The 17,122-nt window shown below is 43.0% G+C and overlaps 1 protein-coding gene across 6 annotated transcripts in view; it reads right to left on the bottom strand.

Moving 5' to 3' along the window:
- The window catches only part of NRG1 (neuregulin 1), a 183,970-nt gene that overhangs the window by 120,090 nt on the left and 46,758 nt on the right, over window positions 1-17,122 (bottom strand). For 4 of the 6 annotated variants that reach the window (XM_064439485.1, XM_064439486.1, XM_064439484.1 and 1 more), the window contains exon 5: window positions 14,779-14,829. The exons of the other annotated variants lie outside the window; for them this stretch is intronic. In XM_064439485.1, the coding sequence (XP_064295555.1) occupies window positions 14,779-14,829 (51 nt within the window). The remainder of the gene's footprint in view (window positions 1-14,778; window positions 14,830-17,122) is intronic. 6 annotated transcript variants of the gene reach the window in all.

The raw sequence follows: 17,122 nt of genomic DNA, 5'->3' as shown, positions 1-17,122 counted from the left end.
TAATGGATCAATCAATTTCTCCTTCCCCACAAGCATTCCTATTTGAACATCTACATTTTCTCGTAGTAGCATTATGCATCGTGTCTGAAATCGACATGATCATGGAAATTCCCAAAGGAACCTGCAGCATGGCTCACGTTGCTCTTACTGCACAGGAAATGCAACCATTCTTACTCATCCTTCCTCTATAATGAAGAGTCAGATCCATTGCCTTGCTGTGCTGAGGAGGAAATTGCTGCATAATCGCTTTTCACAGCTAGAATATCCCCTCTTTCCAAAGCAGGCTAAGCATACAAATTGTGCAGACATATTTGATGAATTTCTAATAACAGTGGGTGAAATGACAGGGCAAGGTGAGTATCAGTGACAGAAACGTTGTGCTGGTTACCTGCTGAAGACATTGTTTTCCGTATGTTCATCCACATATTAATTGTGGGTGACACATATTAATTGTATCTGCTCTGGGACAAATAAACCATAATCAGGTCAAACTATGGCCAGTCGTAAGGTCAGTTAGAAGTCTTGAAATGACATGCATCCTTCTCAGCACTTCACATGGGCTGCAAAATAACACCTCCAAGGTGTCCCAGTTTATGATGTTAAATCAGCAGCATAGTGGGCTGCAAGGAGCAGGCCAAGTTATGCCTCTCCAGCCTGCCAGGTCATTTTACAGCTCTCTGTAGTTAGATTTTCCTGTATGGCGAATAGACACATTTATTTTCCCATGTGGGAACAGAAAAGAAAAAAAAAATCTTATCTGCCCTTGAGAAACACTTATTTGCTTAGGCCTCCTTCAGGTCCAGTTCTTAAGGAAATTTTGAGAAAAGATTTCATAGTTGCATGGAAAATAGGAACACGCATTCCCTTGCTGCATTAACAAAAACAAATGCTTCTCATGCAAGGGCTAGTAAGCCTCATGCTTTAGCGTGTAAGCCAATCCCTAATCACAAGAGGGCAAGGATGAAATTTTATAGGTAATAAAACAAGTCCACAGTTTTCCATGACAACTATTTTTGCACCTTCTTCTCCCTTTTTGGCCTTGCCCACAGTTAGAAACAGTAATCTGTAAAGCATTGACATATTCTGGTGCTCTGAATTCCCACATCAATCATACACGACACTATTCAAGGTGTCTGAAATGGCATATGACTCCAGCCGAAATATTTGATTATGTGGCTTGCTGCTGTAATTGTTTCTAGATGATGCAGATAAGGGATAAGAGATGCAGCAGACCAAGAGAAGATTACACTCCACTTAGTGGCTTAGGGTTTAATCATCTGTCATCCTTGACTGCCCTTGGTCTATAAGGTGCGAAAAGCCCCCTTCCAAAGTCATGGGGCACTAGTGGCGTTACGATCAGGAGCCTGATCCAAGGCATAATGGGGTAGTGTTGCTATGGGAGAGCAGGAGGGAGCTGGAGCCCTCAACCAAACAAGATTACAGAAGAGACAAAACTCCCCCTAGATCTAATGAGAGGAAAAATAGAAGTCAGAAAGGTTGAGTTATCTCTCATGGTCACGTCTTAGGAGGAAACTCATTTAGCAGAGGCATCATCTTTCTGTTGTGTCTTCCCCCTACCAGTCCCTGAGGCACCAGTTGCTGTCTGCTGCCTGAGACAGGACATGGGGCTCGGCGGGTGCTGCGGCTGTCCAGCCTGCCTGCTGTTGCATATCTCTGGCTGGTCTGCTTCCCCATCATCTGTGAGCACAGGCTGGCAGCAGAAATTCTGCCCTGCAGCAAACGCTGTTTTCCAGAAAGTCAGGTTCCCTTTCTTCCCTGGCCAGGTAGACGAGGTACAGCAGCATGACTGCTTCACACATGGTCAGTTTGACTGGCTGACAGCTGGGACTCTCGTTCAAGAGCCGGTGATATTTCAATTTTGACAGGTGGTATTGTGCGCATACATTGTGCCAAAAATTAATTGGAATGACTATTTCTGCAGGGATACTGAAGGCCAAGACGTGATCATGACTAGGGCTGAGGAAGAAACAGCCCTCAGAGATCAGAAAAGTATGTAGTGCTCCTTAAAGACTCACTGGACCCTTATTAGTCAGTGTTTCTTACAAATGCTGTAATGTACTTTGTCAAGCTGACAATTTCCTGCAATAACAAAAGGGAAGATGCCAAGAATATGGCAGTGTTTAAGAAATGAATGGTGAGATCTGATTGAGACAAAGGATCAGCATAAATGCCAGCTCATATACAAATGCTGTCCCTCTCCTTTCTGCTTAGACTAGCATTTCCTGCACTCCACCACCCCTTTAGTACTAGCATACGGCAGATGAACTTGAGAGCAGTAAGTCTAAACAAGTGATAACTAATTGTCCGCTGCCTCACATTCTAATAAGTTAGCTGATGCCTGTTTCTTCTTCAACATCTTCTTTAAGAATTCTTTTTTGCTTAAGGAAGTTTCAAAATCTTCAGCAATCCTGTGCCAATGCATCAACTATGGACAGTGTGTTTCTGCTAGAGCTACCCGCTCCACATCTTGTTCTGCAGATTTTATAATAGTATATTTGGCTCACTCTTTTTGACTATTTTTTTCTCCATCCAGAGAAAATTCTTGATCCAGTACTTCATGCATGCTGCTTTTGGGTTGCTGTGATTGGCAATTTCATATTTTACAAGATATTTACAGATAATAAAAGCTATTCCTCAGAATGAAACATCATACAGAGGAACAGATTCTTACAGAATTAAAAGGAAAGAAACCCTTTTCTGTACCCAGCCTTCCTTACTGGTCAGTCATCTGCTAATAGTGCCCATGAGTGTATAAAATCCATTTGCACATTTAAATTGAAAAGTTCCACTTGCTCAGCCTGCCTATAACTGTGCTCTCTTGCTGGGGCGAATATTAGGTCTCTGATACATGCATATTATCCAGTGAACATATAATTGCAAATGCAATCTAAATCCAGTTATCTGGAGTTTTACTGCATGTTTTCTACACATAACTCAAGCAGTAAGTGCGACAATACACCAGCTTTCCAGGTGTCCATTTGGCTGGAAGAATTAGCAGGGTGCTGGCATTTAGGTCCTACCCTCTAAAGAGTAATTCAGTCACGGTGTTGCTGCCAACATGAGAGGTCACTTATACACTTGCTGCAGGATATGGACATTGTGGTGAGGACACCAAGAATCCTCTCCATTTGACAGAAACGTGCAACTGGACAGGTTAGGGTAAACACTCCCTAAGCCATGTCTAATTCCTTCTCCCCTGCCTCTAGGAAGGCATTTCACCAATGCACAGCCCAAATGTGCTGGCTGAACACACGTGGAGAGGACTTCAGGCTCGTGTTACCCGCTATGAAGCTTGGGATTGATCCACCACTTGTAGGGATCGCTACACTGGCTCAACTACTACTAGTCTACCAAAAAAAATATGGAATCCACTTCACAGCCTTACTTTCCTGGACCTATCTTAACCTCCTCCTCCCTCCAAAAAGACAGATATATCAAGGGGTTACATGCATCTACTCTGCAGATGTAGCTGGCCTAGGAAACAGGGACAGCATCTGATTCAGAGCTTATTACACCAGAGAACTGAAACACCAGTTCTGCATCTGACAGACAGACACACACACATTTGAATCAGCTGCATTGCTGCTCAAGGCAATTCTTCATTCTTCCTGCAAAATTAATGTTTAAGATTATTCTGGCCTCTCGCAGGCTCTAAGACAACTGTTATCCTACTGTCTGTCAAGTATGAGTTGCCATTGCAGAAGCTAATGGGTTTTGTGTAGATCGTTAAAATATTCAAGAACTATTCATAGCCTGCAGCTTGTTTTAAGCCAAAGGTTTCCCCAGTGGGAAATGGAAAGAGCGAGCTGTTCCAGGGAAATAATAAGTCATACTAACAGTATAAGAAGTACAGTGCAAGATTAGACTCCAAATCCTATTTCACTGTGCGTCCTCTGGAGTCAGTGGAATCACTCCATGTTTGCATTGCTTTAAATAACATAAAATATTAAGGAATTCAAATCAATCAATGCTACTTTTGGACTTTCTTAGGATGGGAAAAAGCGGGGGGTGTGTGTGTGTGGCATTTAATCAGGTGAAAGTACCAGACATTTAAGCCTACTGTTCTCTCAAAACAATAACTAAACTGTTGAACTAACGCCCCATGGCATTGGATGCCAGTGCTTAAAAGCATACAATGGAATTTTAGCAACTACTGAAAGAACATTCTCAGTTACTATATATAAAAACACAGACAGTTCGCACAAATAAAAGCATCACATGTGGTTAGTTCACTTCTAATTTGAGGAAAGTGGGAAAAAATTTCTGCCACTGACAATTTGTGCCACAACTGGCAGCAGTAGATCTAATGGGTAGCTTTCTGCAACGCAGGTAGCCATGGCTGTCACAGCTAGATACCTGCCTGCAAAGTAGCCATTACCGAAAAAAATGCCCTCATTTCCTCCCCCCCCCCCCCCCCCCCCCCCCGAAGTATGGCTTATCTTTTTCTTGTAAAAAAGAACCATTGCAGTAATGCTCCTCAGAAAACCTGCTGGCATTTTGGAAAGCTCATCTAAATACCTGTCAGACGCTTCACTGTATTACTAAGAATCATGTTTCGGATTATTGTGAATAGTACCAGAAAAATACCAGTAATAAAGTTCAGATTCCACTTTACAAACTTCAGAAAAACAATGACTGTATTAACTTCTGAAGAGCTATTACCACCCCATGTATAAATCCTAAACTGTAAATGCAGTGGCTCATGGTCTTTGTAAAAGCTTCGGCCTTCAGAGATGTGTGCAGTCAAATCCTTCCTGACTAAACATCAATTCTGAACATTTATAGATCTGGAGCAAGGAGCTTTTCTGTACTGAATAAACAAACCAGAAACAAATGAACAAACAAAAAAGCCAAATGCTCATGGCTGGAAAAACTGTTGTCTCGGGACTGGAGTGTTACCTCATCTCTCTGTTCAAAAGCAGTGGCTGCAGTTGCTGAAATCAGGAGAGATGTGGTGTAATGCCAGCCACTTTGTAACCCACAAATACACCATGGCCAGGAAGGCTGGGGTGGGGTAGGCACCCTGACCACTCAGATGTGCCTACGCTTCTCAGTAGCAAAGGGGATGGATCATGCTCTCAGTCCAAGAACAAGTATTGTGGCTGGGCTACATCTATGTCACAAACTACTTCACTGTGGCTCTAACCTTCATTGAAAATAATTTACGTGTGTGCTTTTTTCAGTTCCCAGTGTGTACATTGTGGGAAGGCTATGTCTTAGCTCACATAGGTGGTGTCTTTATGGCATGATTATGGCTTTATGATTAATTCCCTCTGGTTTGGTACGGTATAAAGGCACCTGGTAGTGTTTGGGGGTTGCAATGTCTGTTGGGATGATGTGGGAGGACTGCTTAGAGTGAAGGGAGCCAAGCTGGTAGGGTGGTACCCATACTGCCTTCTGGGAAATGTCTTAATGCACTTAGTCCTTCATATTGTGCTTAGGTGAGTTGAAAAGCAGTAGTTGATGTGAGCCAGAATGACACAAGAAAGCATGTTAATGATGAAATGGGCAAATACTGCTCTAGCACTCCATCCCACTCCTCAGCTTCACTCCACTTAGCACCCTAGGTTTAACCTTAATGATTATCCATCATAAATTAGAAATGCCCCATGCTATTTTAGCTTGCAACAGGATTAATGCAGTCTGGAAATCGGAGGGCTGTGAAAAGTTTCTTTCCTTGTAAAAAGCAGACCCCTGTAGAAGGGAAAATTTAGAATAATTGTGCCAAAAGACTTTAGACAGCTGGATACTGTGATTAATATAAACAACTAATAAGGGCTTTGAGCTCTGTATATCTGTAACGAAGTTGAAATGACTAGCATGAACATGGGCAGTCAGGAGAAGAAAATTTTGTGAAGAAATGCAAGAGTATTTATATACATAGACACTCACTGGAAGAAAATACTGACATCCATCAGACATGACTCATAAAGGACAACTGATCCAGGATATAGCTTTCTTTTCAAAAAAAGAGTGGGTGTGTTGGGATCCTTGCCATGCATTTCCATGTTATGGTGGATGCCACTCAAAGTTACTGACTAGCTGACCACTGCTAAACATTTAGGAAGATGCACACCTAAAGGAAGATCACACTGTAAAAGGCTGCTCTTCAGTTGCTGCAGTGAGTACAGTGATTCCTTCTCCTCTCTGTACAGGGGAGAATATCAAGAACAGCAGAAACCATTAGGAACCTGTGAGAACATTTTGATAATGAAAGCCACAGAGGATACAACTTTCCATTGTTGCATCCAATCAGGAGAGGTTACCAAAAGGCAATTTAGAAGAGATGTGGACATGAAGGATGGGATGACAACTTCCCAAGGGTTTAACTTGGCTGCCACTGCACTGTTAGAATACTGCTAGAATAGGAATGTGAAAGAAGAGTATTAATTTTAATTTACCTGGTAGGAACTGCTATAGTCTAAATTGAGTCTCAGCCATAGCATCCCACTGTGTTTGTGGAGAAGATAATAAGGGCACACAGTGGTGGCTTTTCAAAGCCATGCCTCTATGAAAAGATCACATTTGTGTATACAGTGCTCTGCCTACGGCTTTCGAAATACAACTTCTGTCATGTAGCTTGGATTTTTAAGAAGTAAAACATAATTTATGAAGGGGTTATTCTTAAGCAAATGGAAACTTATTCAAAGCCATACACTTTACAAGTGATGTGGAAAATAATAGTGAACTTTTCTGCTCATCTTTTATCTATTGCTGTGTTGCTCCCTGCTCTCATCTTCTAGAAACAGATCCAATCGAATGCCAAGGCACTTCCAGTTATTAAAGTGGTAGGGACTCACTGGATTCCAGCTCAGAAATCAAAAGAGCCTAGGAGACCGGGTAGGTATCTTCCTTTCCCCTACTGCTCTCTAAGAATTGTTCTTTCTCCCTAGACAGCAGCATCTGCCTTTTGTGGCAGTTGTTTCAGAATTGCCTGAATTGGAAAGTCAGCATGAAAATAAAGCATTGGACCCAGTCTCTTGACTTCTTTATATTTCAGTTGTGTTTCTGCTTTTTCACAGACTTCCACTGCCAGACCATGAACTTGAAACAACCTTTCATGGACCAGGGCCCTGCTATGCCACAGAGTCTTTGTTTACAACCAGTGCAGCCTAAGATGTCCTCTGGGAGAACACGGAATAGAAAACCTGGAACACACCACCTAAGAAAGCCAGCTGTATGTTCCTCTCTGTCAATGGGAGCCCAGCAAAACTCCAGGCTCGCTGGGGTAATTTAGATTTGGAAACTCAGTTTCCCTTTGGGAAATTCCTCTTTGTTGGACCTTTCCCACCACAGCTAAAACAACAGAAACACACCCTCCAAAAACAAGAAAGTGGGCTACAGACATGTCTTTCTCAGGACAGAAGGGCTTCCTGAGGGGCAAAAAGGACCTTGCATTGTTAGTTTCTCCTGGGGTTAACATAACAGGGTGCCACAGGGCAAAGCCTCTTTGCAGATAGGTAGATATTGTTGGGACGGTAGGTGGAAGATACGAGATGAACAGAATTTCTGGGCTATAGTGTTAAGTTGGGAATTGCTTATTGTATTAAAATACAAATATTATTTTGTACCCATGCATACATTCATAATTTTTGTCTGTTCTATCCTTTTTTCACACTCACTCTTAGCTCTTTAGCTCCTTTGTGCTTTCCTACAAAGCACTGACATTCTTGATTTTAGCGTGGTTAATGACATATCTTGATTCACCAGAATGCCTGAAATAGATACATGCCTCTATCAAGGCCATGTATTCCATGTTGTTCACAGATGTCTGCACAGCTAATATCACTGCCTGTCATGTACCTTCATTCAGTATTAACTACCTTGATACCTCAAAAATCACATGGAAAGGGGAAGATTTTGAGAAGGCTAATCCAATACCACGAAGTATGTTCATAATTGCTACCCGGAAAGGGTATAGCCAGCAGGGAACAGGAGTCCGTGAGCACCCATTTTTGTCAGAGTGACAGCACAGGGACTTCTCCCCATGAAAGGCACAGAGACCAAAACACCAAGGTCAGACCACCAACCCATCCCTGCACTACAAGCTCACATCCTCCAACATAGCATAGACTATGCTGCCAAACCAGACAGATGCTGATTTTGGTCTCAGGTGAGCACATAGTACATGTCATTTCAGAATAGTGTGGAGAAGAAGTCATAAAACTAATGCTCTTTTAGGAAAGATTTTTACCATGATTAGACCTTCTGGAAGACCCTCAAATAAACCAGGCCTTGCCAGCAGACCCCTGAAGCCAAATTCCCAAATGACTTACCTGTAAGTCATAGAAAAATGAGATCCTGACATACTCGGGGATCTCATGGAAAGCTGGGGATGGAGCCACAGTCTCCCATCTCTGACACTTAGCAATTAACAACATGGCTTTTGGCTTTTAGCCAGCTACCCTGTTGTGAGGGTGTACCAGTGGAGAAACATTCTGTTTTTAAAATAAGTAACTCCTGATCCCTTTTGGTGAATGATGGGAAGAGTTTCTGTTAGGACCTTGGAGAGAACAAGAAGATCCACAACATGTCAAAATAAATGGGAGGTGGGCCTGTGAACTTCTTTCAAAGGTATTATAAGCAATAGAAACATTTGAAGTAGCTTTTGTGACATGTATGCCAGCAGAGTAGACTGCTGCACATTTGGTAGTGCTTTTCATGGTGTAATCCCAGACCTCAGGAAAGCACAGCCTGAAATACACATATCCAAATCATTGCCTTTATGCTTACACATATATACTTTATAAACCTATATATGTATACCTATTTATACATAAAACACTACTGCCTCATCATATACAAATGCTGAGGCAAGGGCTATCTGTATAGATTTATTCTTACATGCACAAATATATAGATAGCTAAAGCCAATGTCCTTAAAACCCTTCCACTGGCAGCTGTATTTAAGCTATATAAACTGTTGCACTTATTCCTTTGTGACTGTTATGTCAGCTTCTTCCAATTTTAATACTGCCTATACAAATAATTTCCTTTTACCTCTCTGACCTCCTTGAAGGAATAAACCCCTAGAAACCCCAGCACAGAAGATAATTGACTCTACGAGTGGTGTTATCTCCAAAGTTTGACATATACAAACTTGCCAGTGGAGCTGCCTAACCCAGCTCAGGTCCTCCATGCCAACCCAAGCTCTCCTTCAGAGCAAGGCTGGGGGACCAAGAGTGCAATTACAGAAAACCTGGAAGATTAAGTGGTTTGCAAGCAGACATTTAATGTCATACCAGCCTTAGGCTGGGAATCACGTAAAAGGTTGAAAGCTGTGTCTCTGGGAAATGTTATCTATTCCCATGAGTTTGCCCTATCTGTGAAATTTAAACACAGGAAACAGGATTCGTCATGCCAGATCAAATCATAAGGGAGATTACCACTGCATTGCCCACTGTGGAGAAAGAAACTGGAAAATACTGCACACTGTGCTAGGTTTTAACAGGGGATTGACACGTTTTCATCTCTGCTCTTTCAGTTGGATTTCACTAACCAGGAGACAAACTCATTTTACATTAAACAAGAGCCAACCTCAAGAGCTTTAAACAAAATCTGACCCTGCCCTCACTCACTCACTGTGTCCTTAGAACAAAGCAAACTGTTTTCTTCAGAGATGATTATTCAGAAGAATAAAACCACAAAGTAAAGCAAAATGCATGAGGTGGTATAGGGTTTTCCTCTGGCCCACTCTCCCAACAAGACATCAGGTATATAGCTTTTCTGGAGAAGCAGCCTTTCAATCCATGGAAAGGATGAGTTAAATACTGACAGTTGAAGATGTCAGACTAACTTACTACAAGAGCAGGAGCTGGGAGTCCTGCTGTGCTAGCATAACTGAACCTTCACTATCTGAATTTCTTCCACTTTCTCAATTGGTTACAGCATTCACCTCTTCCCATCCTGTTCCATGTGACTCTTCCCTGTTACTAGACTCTCCTAAAACAATTCTGCTCTTTCACCCAAAGACAGTCACATTTCAGAAGTCACTGAGCTGTTACCAGTGTATTTAGGTTTTATGACAAAACAGCTGAGCCTTTTTCAGACGAAAAAAGTTAAACACATGCTCAATGGTTAGGCAGTGTCTTCTGATTTGTTCTGATCCTCACACTGTTGTGCAGCCCTGTCCATTGCACTATCATATTCTTTGTCTCAGTTATAGTGGGAATATTAGATATTAACACCCATCAAACTCACAATAAAATGAAGCCAAACAAAACAGAGTAAACTGAATTCATGCAGAAACTTCATATGTACTATATTCCGCTGTGCTGCAAGATAGCTAGTCACCAAGTCACTATGTATCTTAAAAGAACTGCAATTCACATGGACCTCAGAAGATAGGAAAGAGTGGAGTTTCACTCTTCATCTGCCTTTTCTTGATTCCACAAGTTTTGGCCACATATCAAAGACAAGCACACTCCTGTAGGACCTGTGCATGGGCACTATTAAAAAAATAAAAGAATCTAACCAAAACTCCAAACATTGGATAGCTGGACAACTTGAGTGATCTAAGGACTTGTTACAAACCAAGATGACCCTTTAAACAATTGCTTGAAATAGCAACAAAATCAGAAGGTCTTTAGAGTCTTGGGTCAGTATCCTGAAGGCAGAAGGCCACATAAAACCTGTAACACTGGGGGCCCAAGCTTTCTGTCTTCCAGATGTGCTGATTCAGGTTTGTATGATTCTTAGTCACACTTAGTATTTTTTGGAAGTGGACTCTTGTCATGTACTACATAAATAAATACAGGGGAGGAGAACTGAGTTCACTTTAGGAGATGAAAGGAAGCAGAAACTTAACTCGCTTGTTAAGATTTTAGGACACAGATGATTTACTGGCCTGGCTGCTTGCCTCAAATATGCAAAAATGTTCCTGTTAAATTTACTCCCTAAACCAATGACCCTAACACCATGTCATAGAAGGTCTTACTGCTCAGCATGGAAAATATTTATCAAAGCAGCTTAGTATTGTACTTGAGAAAATGTGACAGGCAAGAAGTCTGCATGCCTCCTTTCTGCATGCTGTATCTGCTCTCCATTTCATACACAGGTTGGAATCTTTTATTGCACTGTGAGAAGACAAAGTGTTAGGAGGGTGCCTTGCTATGACAGGTTTGGAGCTTGCAAATTAATAATTCCAGAGCGAAGAGATGAGCAGTCCAAACCGACACATTTCTTCTCCAAATAATCTTTCTTTTTAAAATTTCTGTGCAGGTTTTAGAAGCCAGCATGGAAGTCTGTGGGAAAATGAGATTAATTCATGGGACAGATGAGCAAACACTGTGTCTTTCCCTCCAGCCAAAATCTAAACAAACTTGCTCTGTACTCTTCTGAAAAAGAAGCCACAAGCAGGTGGGATCAGCCTCCTACCGGCTCTTTATCCAAACTCCCGCCTCCTGAGCATCGTGACAACCTGCTCAATGATGGACAACAGGATGAATGCTGCAGAGAATATGCTCCAAGCACAACCAATGCCATGGTTGCTGGTTCACCATCTTGCATAAGCAGACAAATCTAAACTGAGAATCCTAGCGTAAGACAATCAGGTCTGAAACATGCAGAGCACACAGTATGCACTGGCTCTTTGCTGGAGGAAGAGCCTCCACAGACAGCATAAACAAGGGCATGATGGTAATGCTGTAAGGTGCAACTAAGCAAATGGTTATGTCTGCAATAAAGAGTCTGAAAAAGTCCCAGAGGCTCTGCCCAACTTCCTCATTTCCTACTGCTACAAATTCTCAGGTTTTGATCCAATTTAGCCCTCAGAGCATGGGCTTCTAGACTGTTACTGTACATAGAAACAGTAAGATAAGGTGATGCATCACTGCTGGCCTGTACACCCATTCTGTGCTGTAGGTGGTTCCCATGCCAACAGGAGCTGTGGTCACTGTAAACTGCCTGTATCCCACCACTTCCCTTTTCCCCTCTTGCACTATCCAAATGTTACTGCAGAATACCTCCACCAGGAGACTGTGTGCAGTGCTGATGATTTTAACCTAGGCAACCTGATTGCTTTTGAATTTCTTTCCAGGTATGCTGTAACTTACAAACAAGAATGTAAGTTTTTGGGACCACTTTTCTAAATAAAAGGAAGAGTGCCATACGTCTGATATTTTTGCCTGTCAGGGTGAGAAGCCAAGATTCCTTTAACAAGTCCCAGAAGAGTAAAAAGACCACGACATTTTCATTCCATTGTCTTGAATACATAACTGACTGAACCATAAAACCAAGGCACTAGAGTGAAGTCTCAAATTTACTTTTTCTACTACAACTTCTGAGCAGAAGAAAACTACAGGGCCATAAGACAATTGTTTTAGAGCACTACAGTCCTGGAAACAAGGGGAAGAAAAATGTCTTCCATCCTCAAATTGTTCTGATGTGCTTAAGAATGGCCTCTGCAGCCCTTGGTAATGAGATCACACAGGGCTCCAATTGCTGTTGGTTTGTTCACTTCGTTCCGCAGGAAAAAAATTCACCATAGAAAGCTCCATCATCAAGGAAAATGAAAGTTGTAACTTAGGTGTCAATATTACACAATACAAAATAAACATATATGGAACAATCCTAGGGCTGGGGTGGGACAAAGCATGGGAAGCACTTCTACTTGCCAGGGGCATTGTTAGCAATAGATACCACAAAGTCTCACACTATGAAACAGGACACAAAAGCAAGAATTTCCTCCTCTTCCCTTGGATTACTGACCCCCAAAACACTCACCAGCCCCTTCTGTGAAACTGGGAATAAATCACAGTCTTTCCCTTCTCCTTTACATACGAATGGAGGCCCACGCTCCCAAAATGGGCTGGATTTTGAGGAGTGTAGCTACTTGTGCACATAAAAAAGGTAGGAGGACCTTCAGTTTCAGGATATCCACTGTGGATTGTCCTACAGAGATGGGATTTTTTAAAACTTTTTGGACTCAATACCTGTCTGTCACTGGAACTCCAAAAAAGCAAAGTATGACACATGTCTTTTCACTTGTGAAAGGCCGGGGGAGAGAGCCTACTGAATCACTCTGCTGTTCTCAGGTCTTTCCCAGTGTCTGGCCAACAGTGACAGTGCTGGCATGTCCTCTGAAACATCTGCTATTGTCTGAGAAGTGGAAGGAAACAGTTTATTTTATCTCCTGTAGCTGTTACAAGATTGACAGTGACAAGTGTGAAATGGACATGTCCCACTGAAATTCAGAAAAGAAAAGCCCTAAGCAACTTCAGAATAAGTACGTAGACTCAATTCCCTCATCACTCTGTAGTGTGAGTAGACATTCACATCTGTTAGCAATAAACATTGGCTCCCTCCTGCTTTGTAGGACCTTTCCTACTCAGCATAGGCAGCAATATGCAATACTGCTCTCTCTTCTCCATTACTTATTTTAGTGACTTGAATAGTACTGTTCCTGATTTACATCGATGCAACTGAGAACAGAAGAAAAAGAAATGACTGTTTTAAATTGCTCCAGGCATTATTCCTGCCTACCCTGCTGCTAAGCATCAGAGGAAGAAGGCGGCCAAAAACATTAACTCTTCTCACCTTGTTGGCAGAAAGCCTTTTGGTCTTTTAAAATAACCTATCATATTTCCAAAATTCCTTCAACACACACTTAAAAAACTAATCAGTCTAATAGCTGAGATCAAAATCTACAAAACCTAAAACTTTTATATCTCATACAAATTTTGAAAAATGTTCAGAGTACTGTGTCCAGAGATTTGGCTTTCACCATTCCCCCTTGTGCTGCTACAGTAGCTATTAGATGTGAGTTAAATGCATCTATGTATAGCATCCTATAGAGCACACACCATATTTTATAGCAACACTAGAACTGTCGGGGTGGCCTGGATCACTGGTCTATCTCACCTGCCATCCCCTTCCTGACGGCTGGCAATACTTAGTGCTTTAGGAGAAGGTCAATACGCTACCTCCTGCAACCCTGCTGACTTTGGTTGTATGAAGAGGCCTTCCAGACCACTCAAAATGTGGCTGGGGAGATGGTGGATCTGGGTCTAGTAAAGAGCTGGAAGGCTCTACCTGATGTTCTCAAAGGTGAAAGTGCACAGGATTATGGCTGTAAAGCATGCTTCCCTGGGAAGCATCACTACAGAGGAAGAAGAGTCACCTTCCCCACTGGTACCCCTGCAGCTCGCAGTGTGCCCCTGAGACAAGCAGAAAGACAACCTCTCCTCCCCCAGAAGGGGAACAATTTATGGTTCTCTGTCCCAGCTGAGGGAAGGCACACAAAAAGATGTGCTCACCTTCATCATCCTCTTCCCAAGGGCAGCAGGGGACAGGAGAAAGAGCCTGAGGAGCTCTACCATGCACCAGCTGGCATGGAGATGAAGGGAAATGCACTGCAGCTGGGGATGGCTGGACCTGAGGGATGTTCCAGCTACCCTAGGACCAGGGGCTGTGCAGGCAGAGGAGTCAGTGTTTGAAGGCATGCACTGTGTGGGGAGGGCAGGGAAAGGAATTCCAGGTAGGAAACACTGGAGCAGTTTCCTCCTCCTTTGCCCTGCCCAAACGCGCACTTTGACCTCCCTGAAGGAAGGTGTTTAGCTCTCAGTCCGCAAAGGACACGGGTCTGAGAGTTATAACATATATAACAGCTGTGCCTGTAGTGCAGGAATCTTACCCAGTCACTCCCAAACCCCTACTGTAGGTTTAGATAGAAGCACATTTTTTTTTCTGAGCTACAGAGTGAGATATGTACCTGAGGGTCTTCCCAGCAATAATGTAAACAACTTGTTATATACTTACAGGAGGAAGTGTTTGTTCCTTCTGTTGAAGTTTGTATCCTAAGCATGGGTTCTGCAACACACAGAAGTAACAACAAAGGTGTAAGAATACAGCCACAGCTACATTGCTATACTCGAGGAGCCTGAACATCTTCCCCCAGTAGAGCTTTCTTTATTGTTTTTTTTTTTTTAAAGTAATCAGAAACCCGCCAAAGCAGAGAAAAAAACGAGGCAGCTCGAGAAAGCAAAGAACTTCAAAGTCGGTACAGCATGTCCCAGGCACACTGTGAATAATCAGTTACAGCAAAAATGCTCCATAGTCCTGGGAGGGAAGGCCAGGAGAAAACTGGCATAAGAGAAAGCAAAGTTTTCAGCTGTTTGTGACAGCATCAGAGGAAAGTGGAAAGCAGCGGGACTTGAAGCTCCACTTGCTGACCCAGGAAACACTTGCTTCTTATCTTCTTCCTACATAACTCCAAATGGACAGTCAGGCCTCCAGATCTATCACAACCATGGCTAAGGACCTCTGTGGCTTGAAAGAGAGCAGGGCCCATGAGTGCCATGAACTCTGCAGAGAGTTGTAGCTGGAAGGGAGAGCAGGACATGCTCCAGACCAAAAGGGGACATAGCACCAGCCCCAAAGTGGTTACAAAGAAAGGAAAAAGAAGCAGCATTCTTAAGATGGCAAATAATCATGTAGGACAGCTGAAGGAAATGAGCCTCAACATAAATCACACAATGGAAGCACTCAGAAAAGTTAATGGAAGAAGTAAGGTACCCTGAAGCTAGGGCTGAACCTCCTGAGCTGTAGGAACCTGAACCACGCAGCAAACCAGAGCCATATGTTTGGGTGACTGCATTGGCTTTCACTGTCTTAGTGCCTAGCAAAACATAGGGTGTCATGCATGAATAAAGAATTCAGGAGTGTGCTTGAGGAGTGCTATCAGCTGGAAAAAAGAGTTTGCAGAGCCCACACTTTGCCTAAGGTGGCAATGTGATGTGCCACTGTGGAGAGGGATGAAGGAAGTCAGGGTGGCTAGCAACCGGCCTGTGCATCCTAGGAAGCAGGTCAGGCATGCTGCATGCTCTGGAGTGAAATATTTAACAACATGTTACATCATGCAGAAAAAGATGACTCTCTCCCCTGATAGAGTCACTTTTTAGGCAGAGTAAAACCACACTTAAAATCTAAGACTGCTCTGTAAGTCCTCCTATCAAACAAAAAAATAACTGTAGCAATACTTCAAGAGACCTAGCTTCTGGTGATTTAAACACCAGCATCTCACAATAGTCCACATCCAATTAAAGAAGCAACACTCTAATAACTCATTTGCATTTGCAAGGCCTGGAAAAAATCAGCAGCACCCAAACCCCCAGACTCTATTTGCCAGCAGGAGACTCCTGTGGTGGCAGATAAAGCTGACATGGTCTGCACCCAGGGCTGGGTGAGAACAGCAGCAAAAATGGCACCTGGCTGGGTTTGGGACTGAGCAGGTCTCTGCTCCAGCCACATAGGAAAGACCTGCTCAGAGGTCCATGAGAAGACCTCAATAAGCAGCCACTGAACGTTTTGCTTTCTGCTCTCCTTCAGGACAACAGCATGGTGTGCTGCTTGGCATGAAATCTGGCAGTGCAGTGATTCATCAGGAATGCAGCCAGCCTTTTGAGCCTCCCAGCCTCTTCCTCTCCAGTGGCACAATAGCAGTAAAGAGAAAAACAGTACTGTAACAGCAGGCCCTGGAAGGGACACAAGCAAGGAAAGAGACCACTCGAGAACAAGAAATTTGGTTCATGGGAAAGAAGGGAGCAAAGTGCAGGGACTGCATTCTTGCTGCACAAGGGAGAATGCAAGGCGAGCCCAGTGGAGTCCGTGACCAGCGTGTCACCTCTTTTGAACAAAAATGGTTCCAATGGTTACAGGACACTTGCTATTAGCTATGTGGTCTCATACATATCCAATGAGGCACCAGTGACAGGCTCCACTGAGAACATGAAAGAATATGGGTACGTCCAATGGCTCTTCTGTCAGGCAGCAGTGCCAAGATTTCAGAAGTAGGTCGCCACACACGCAGATGCATCAAAGGAAAGGCTGCAGGCATGCTAAATGCAAAATCTGGCAATCACACTGTTTTCCTTGATCTAGCCTACAAACACTGTCATCTCACACTAAAACCTGTCTCTGCCAGACATAGCTTTCTCAAAAAAGCTAGCAGGACCCCAGCTTCTTTGCCAGGCAGGATATGTGCATCTTGTAAATCCTTGGGACGCTCGGCTTATGCATGCCTATCCATAGCTCCCTCAGCCAAACTCAGCGGTAGAGACAACTGCTTGTGTTGTGTCCATATAAAAAGTAGCTCTAATAGTTA

This window comes from Phalacrocorax carbo, chromosome Z, assembly GCF_963921805.1.
Source record: "Phalacrocorax carbo chromosome Z, bPhaCar2.1, whole genome shotgun sequence".
Classification (NCBI taxonomy): domain Eukaryota; kingdom Metazoa; phylum Chordata; class Aves; order Suliformes; family Phalacrocoracidae; genus Phalacrocorax; species Phalacrocorax carbo.
Note: the sequence above shows the minus strand (reverse complement) of the source record. Positions and strands in the feature narration are given on the sequence as shown.